At 45.9% G+C, this 6,674-nt stretch overlaps 1 protein-coding gene across 2 annotated transcripts; it reads left to right on the top strand.

Annotated features, from left to right (window-relative positions):
• The first annotated feature begins 288 nt into the window (after positions 1-288).
• SIX2 (SIX homeobox 2) lies at positions 289-5,938 on the top strand. Of its 2 annotated transcripts, none has more exons than XM_073335299.1 (2): positions 289-1,139; positions 4,837-5,938. In XM_073335299.1, the coding sequence occupies exons 1-2, from the start codon at positions 580-582 to the stop codon at positions 5,138-5,140; spliced, it is 864 nt and encodes a 287-aa protein (XP_073191400.1). In that variant the 5' UTR covers positions 289-579; the 3' UTR covers positions 5,141-5,938. The 2 variants fall into 2 exon arrangements, with proteins under 2 accessions (XP_073191400.1, XP_073191399.1); XM_073335298.1 differs by having other exon boundaries at positions 289-1,145.
• The last annotated feature ends 736 nt before the right edge of the window (positions 5,939-6,674 follow it).

The raw sequence follows: 6,674 nt of genomic DNA, 5'->3' as shown, positions 1-6,674 counted from the left end.
CAGCGTCACCATGGCAAATAATTTGACTAAAACTATTGTCTTCTCCTGGCAGTCCCCGGGTCAGATAACTGGACCAATCAGAGCGCGGATAATCACTTTTCATGCCAGCTTAGAATAATATTATTTAAAAAAACAGAGAGAAGAGGAGGAGAGAAAGGAGAGAGAAGAGGGGGAGCTGGACTTAACCACTATATTATGTTGAATCCTACAGTGAAGGGGGAGGGGGGGCGAAAAAAAGGGAGATCCCAACCCGGCGGAGGAGGGTGGGGGTGGGAGAGGAAAGACACCACCGCTGTGAGCGCTGCTGATACCAGACAATAGAGGCACAAAGTTACTCTCCGAACTTGGACTTACAAAAAAGTTTTCACGTTCCGTCTCCGCCTTTGATCCTGTTTACACTCAGCTGCCGATGGCTGCCGACTGCAGAGCGGAGCTGTGACTTGTGCCGGAGCGTAAGTAGCCGCTCGGGTGGGTTTATACATCCATGATTGGTGCTTCTCTCGCGGTCTCTCCGTCCAGGTCTATGCGGTCGCTTTGTACAAGTCCGATGATTTAGATCGGGGAGGGGGAAAGGCCACCATGTCGATGCTGCCCACTTTTGGATTCACCCAAGAGCAAGTGGCCTGCGTCTGCGAAGTGCTCCAGCAGGGGGGCAACATAGAAAGGCTGGGGCGGTTCCTCTGGTCCCTACCTGCCTGCGAGCACCTCCACAAGAACGAGAGCGTCCTCAAGGCCAAGGCCGTGGTGGCTTTCCACCGGGGCAACTTCCGCGAGCTCTACAAGATCCTGGAGAGCCACCAGTTCTCCGCTCACAACCACCCCAAGCTCCAGCAGCTCTGGCTCAAGGCGCACTACATCGAGGCGGAGAAGCTGCGGGGGCGACCCCTAGGGGCAGTGGGCAAGTACCGGGTCCGCAGAAAGTTCCCCCTGCCCCGCTCCATCTGGGACGGCGAGGAAACCAGCTACTGCTTTAAGGAGAAGAGCCGGAGCGTGCTGCGGGAATGGTATGCCCACAACCCCTACCCGTCCCCTCGGGAGAAGAGGGAGCTGGCCGAGGCGACCGGGCTCACCACCACCCAAGTCAGCAACTGGTTTAAAAACAGGAGGCAACGCGACCGTGCTGCCGAGGCCAAGGAAAGGTACGAGTAAGTACCCCCTTCTCGCACGGCTACTGTCTCCGGTGCTTGTCTAGCTACCCTTGTGCCCAGCCCCTTCGCAGCCTGCGGTCTGTACCCAGGCAAAAACTCCCCCCACCAAAGTCACTGCGAGCTTTTGCTTTTCTTTCCCCCGAGCAGGGACTGGGCCCTTACTTTGGGCCGCTGAGTTCTCATTTTCTCAAGTCCTGAAAAGGAGGTTCCGGGCCGAGCTGGGAAACCCAGACGATCGCTGGCCTTAAACATTGCAGGGCCCTGACTTCCCTTACGCAAAGAAGGTGTCCTTATTATTTGCTCGTTTGCACTTCGTGTCCCTTCAATTTGGGTGTGACACCGCTAACCAAAAAGACTGAGAGTTTTGATGTGGTACAATTGTTCACCGCGTTTATATCCCTTGATTTTTTATTTTATTTTTGACCCCCACGAAAAATAAGTTGTGAATGCGTTTTTAATGGTCCACTTCAGAGGATTTTAAAGGGCTAAGATGAAAACTACAATAAGGGAGAGTGAGACCAATAACACCTAGTTAGTGAAGAATACAAGGTCAGTTAAAATAAATATATTCACAAATACAGACCAGCGTGTATTCGCCCCCTCCTCCCCCCGTGGAGACCTTATTTCCAGCACATTTCATGTAGGACTTTATGTCTTTTAAACTTAAAGTATTTTGACGATCTCATGTGAGATACTTTTAACTGGCGATCAGCAGGGACATTCATCAGCCCCACATTATAGACTTAAGTGACAGGAGCCTCTTTTATTCAGCAAATGTTAATGCTCTTGAAGTTTCAAAGGAACAGTGTCTGGGGGTGCATCCACCTGAACCAGGTTCAGATAGAGGGGAAGCTTTTCATGAGGCTGAATGGGGACGAATAATGCGAAAAACTCGCTATTGCCCAGCCCTGCGCTGGCTGCTTTTCCATCCGTATGCTCATTTACAGCTCCTATATTTCAAACGGGTATCCTATTGTAAAGATAGTTCTGTGGAAGTACTGTGATTGAGATACTCCAGCCGTGAAAATACCTGGGTGAATCCTCTAAAGGTTTACATCTCACGCCGTAGGCCTTGGCATCGATATATACACCACGGTCCATGCAGCCAGTACATTAACAAAACGCACTCTGTATGTACACCCAAACATTTCCTATGTACGGGTTTTTGGAGAGTTTAAATACTTTTTTCCTCATGCGTTAGCAAAGGTTCCCTTAAATTATGACACCGGGCCCTCTCTCTGTTCATCCTTTCTGTTTACTTTTGGAGGAAGGACTAGAATCTTTTACATGTTCTCTGGAGTTTAAGAGCATCCAGATACAGTTATTCACACTCAGAAAACAATGTTAAACCTTTTTAATGGCTCTACCTTTACATTGTTACGCTTCACCTTTAGAAGCAGAGCCAAAAGGTTTAGAAAAAAAGTGTCCCCAAAATGTACTTCTTAGAAGCAGAAAATAGTGGCTTCTTTGCCGAAATGCAGCCCTGCCCCTGTAACGCTTTGCAGGGCTTTGCACCTCTGTCGGGACAAATCCGATCTCATCGACAGATTCTTCTCTCACTTGGTCCAGGGGCCATCTAACTGACTTCAGGGGAATGAAGGTGCGGGTAACGGAGAACAGAATTTGGTCTCCACACTGTAAATAGTGTTTGGTGAAATTGTTCCTAATGTCAGACACAGGCTGAGAGCAGGAAACTTGGACATAATATTTAAGGGGGCAATCTCCTATCTTGTTAATTAAAATGCAATTTGCATCCCTACACAAATGGATGCTCCGCAGGCATAAGGTGTAGGATTTTCTGGTACTTTAAATAAGTGATATTTTCTGTATTAGATGAAGAGAAGAAACTATTAATCGCCGGACAGCTGTTAATGTGTGGGTATGGGGATAGTGGGTACTGTAGGGTGTCCCCCTCCCCCAATAGTTCCTGTGCACTGTTGGAAGCTTGTCAGGGAAGCGAAATGCAGGGTTCCAAATTCACAATATCTACTTCGGTGTGTATACACAAGACATTTGAAATCGCAAGTCCATAAGGATTTGATCATTTTGGGGGTGTTGGTAATTAAAAGTCTTGAAAATCTACTGCAGATCATTCGCGGAATGGCTTAAAGGTGACTTCATTTTTAGTCTCTGTTGAATGTGCTTGGGAAATGTTAAGCACCGCATACAGCTGATTAGATTTACGCTTAGCTGTGATATTCAGTAAGGTTTGGATTCTGGGCAGATTTGCTTCATACATTTCCCCAAACTTGCTAGTGCTTTAATTTTCTTTCAAATCCCCGTAAGAGTTGGTTTTACGAGATGTCAGAAATCCTTTTATTGCTGATAGGAGGGACTCGCCTTCAAATATCCAAAGGAAATGAAGGTTACATTTATTCCTTTCATTTCTGAGGAATCAAATTTTAAAGGTCTCCAGAGACAAGTACGTTTTTTGACATAGAAAAATACACTCAACCTAACATTACACTCTCGGTGTCGGAAAACAGACCTTTCCTGAGATTGCCATTCTGTCAAGCAAATAGAGCTTTCTTTTCTAATTTTATTATTTTGGTACTAAGTGTCTCCAGTCACATTTTGCAGCCCTTGCCGAGACTAGCTTACACTGAAGGCAATCCTTTAACTTCGCCCAGTAAAACCTGAAGGATTTGGACCCTTTGCCATACATAAACTTTAAGTATAAATACACCACTGTACCAGAGGGCAGTACATAACCTACAGGGGCCTCTTCCTTGTGTATCAATACCGCATTTGGCCTCTAACTTTCAGAGTAACAAATACAAAACTTTGAAACCCATCACGAAATTCCCAGTGTTCTCTGTTGCCACGGTCATGAAGATTCTAACAGTTCTCTGTCTCTCATATACATATGTGAGATACATATTCTCTCTCTCTCTCTCTCTCTTTCTCTTTCTCTCTCTCTATGAGATAATGTTGTCTCTTTTATAAAGAGACTGTTCTTGTGGCTAAGCAGAGCAAAATTTGGCTCCCATTCATTATGTGTCAGTATATTTGCGCTCTCAGTCTAATTTCGACCAGTAAAAGAAATAGAGGAATGTAGTTACGAGGGATATTTCCTTGTAGGAAATAAGCACGTTAGTTCTGTTCGCTTGCCTTCTTTTACACATGCTTGGGATACATTTTCGGTTTTAAACTTCCGGAGGAAAAACGGAGTCGAGGTGTCGAGTTATTTTATCAAAAACAAGACTTATCCAGATGACCCAACCATTTAAGGCTGATCTGCATAGACTAATGAGAACACAATTTGAGTTTGTTTTGCCTCTTCAGGAGAAGGCGTGGATGAAATTCTGCTTGTATAAGTATTGTCTCCAGGAGTGATTTTAAAGTGAAATGCCCCCCTTTTTTCCCTTGTTCCCCCCCAAAAAAAACTATCCAAACACTTTGCAGGAGATGGATGGAGAAAATGACGTTTTGTCAAAGTGACACTTTCTGCGGGGCTAGTGGAAAACTCTGTTTACAAGCTCTGCAGACCTTAGACCTTTGTGCCAGACGAAGAGGCCTTTAAGGTTTGCAGAGTTTGTAAACGCACTGTGTGTTTCAGTTACCCTCCAGTTGTCTCCCCTGTGAGCCCACATCCTGCAGTCCCTGCAGCTGCCTATCTAGCTCCAGTGTTACTCACTGCTGTGTCCTCTCCACTCTAAGATCTCCCTCCCTTTTCTATTTCCTATAGGGAAAACAACGAGAATTCCAACTCCAACAGCCACAATCCGCTCTCAGCCTCAATGAACGGGAATAAGACAGTTTTGGGCAGCTCAGAAGACGAGAAGACGCCGTCAGGGACCCCTGATCACACTTCTTCCAGCCCAGCTTTACTGCTCAATTCGAACCCAGGCCTACAGTCGCTCCATGGCTTGGGTCACCCCCAAGGTCCTAGCGCCATTCCGGTACCCAGTGCGGACCCTATGCACCATCATAGTTTGCAGGACTCCATTCTCAACCCCATGTCCTCCAACTTGGTCGACCTTGGGTCTTAAAACTATTTACACGCTCCCCTCACCACAGCCCTTCGTGGTTTTTTTCTTTAATCTCATTTGAAACTTTTAAAGTGATGACACACTCATTAGTGGATCTGTTGTCCCTCTTTGGATGGCTGGCTGGCTGGCTGTAGCTGTTTGGAAGGTACTGTACTAGACTGTATGCAGTTCTGTTGTGACAAAGTCTTAAGGGTTGTGCAAAGCTGGTTTCAGACATATGGACTGTTCCATAGGACAGGACTTGTGATTTAAGCATAGTGCTAATATGGTTCTATGTAGTAACTATTTTTTCCAACCTTAACTTCACAGATCTCTTGGAATTTTAATTGAGCAGTCTTGTCTGTGTATGATAAGACACCTTGTATTTCGGGGGAGCGTACGGTTGCTGTTTACATGCCTCCTTGGAAGACACCCATCGCTCCCGTTATCCTATTGTGTAGTTATATATCCGTGGCAGGTGTACAATGTACATTACAACTAAGAATACAACCGTTTTAGTCAAGTTATAGCAGCAACACGCGCTCTGGGTAGACTCTGTAACTTCCTTGTAGCTGACGCTGTGCAGAGAGCCAGCTTCTTTCGCCTTGTCCGTGTGGTGCTTTCGCCATTTGTTGGGTAGGAAAGGAACTAGTGGCCCGATCCTCGCCCCCAGTTGAAGTCAATGTTAAATCATCCCATCGACCTCAAACGGGGGAAGACGTGGGCCCTAAAAAATTGCTGCTCATTTTTAGACCTAAACTACAGTATCAACCGCGAGTCACTCGACTTTAGTTTTGTTTATATTATGTGAATACGTTCTTTGGGAAATATTTCTGCTTTTATTTTATAATAAAATTTAGAAATCTAACCCAGTGTGCAGTACTTAATTTGCATCTAGGTTGCTTTCGGTTTGCCCCAGCCTCTAAAATACCAGATGAGGCCAATCGCACAGTTTTAGTGCTGCATTCTAGCTCGTGGTACCTTCTCCATCCCTATTCATTTGAACCCCATTTCTGAGTCTGAGCCTGCTGTAACTATACGAGCTGATCTGCCATTGTCTGAAGGCATTTTGTGGGTTTCGCACGGGATTTTGATAAGATTAAATGATGTACCGAAGGACCAAGTTGCTTTAATCAAAGAGAAAGGTGCCTCCCTTACAAATTACAAGTAGGGAAGTTTACGGGGCATCTCCAGCTCCCATTACTCTGAAAGCAGATCAATAATGTAGTGTCTTGGTGTGACGCTATTTTGACTAGAAGACTGGAGGCACAAAGTCTGAAATGGCAGCTTAGTCATTTTTAGTTGCAATTCTTTGACTGGGCCTTTCCAGAGCAATCGCTAGAAGATGAGCGCCAGTTTCTCTAATCTGAGTCTTGTAACCGCAAAACTCCGGAGGCGCAACCCGTACCCCTTCTCCGTTTTTCCGTCCCTTTCTCCCTGATGAGAGAAGGGTCTGTGACTACGCCCACCCCGTCCCCATCGGATGGGCACAGGAGACTTGCAGGAGAGCCAAAGTGAGAGAGTCGATTTAAATCTTGGGGTGGGGCAACATCTG

This window comes from Lepidochelys kempii, chromosome 3 (assembly GCF_965140285.1).
Source record: "Lepidochelys kempii isolate rLepKem1 chromosome 3, rLepKem1.hap1, whole genome shotgun sequence".
NCBI classification, from domain to species: Eukaryota; Metazoa; Chordata; order Testudines; family Cheloniidae; genus Lepidochelys; species Lepidochelys kempii.
Note: the sequence above shows the minus strand (reverse complement) of the source record. Positions and strands in the feature narration are given on the sequence as shown.

Excerpts from the sequence above, each read along its gene's own strand:
- SIX2 (XM_073335298.1), top strand. The coding sequence starts at position 580 with ATGTCGATGCTGCCCACTTTTGGATTCACCCAAGAGCAAGTGGCCTGC. Across the intron at positions 1,146-4,836 it reads GAGGCCAAGGAAAGGTACGA|GGAAAACAACGAGAATTCCA; the intron begins GTAAGTACCCCC and ends TATTTCCTATAG.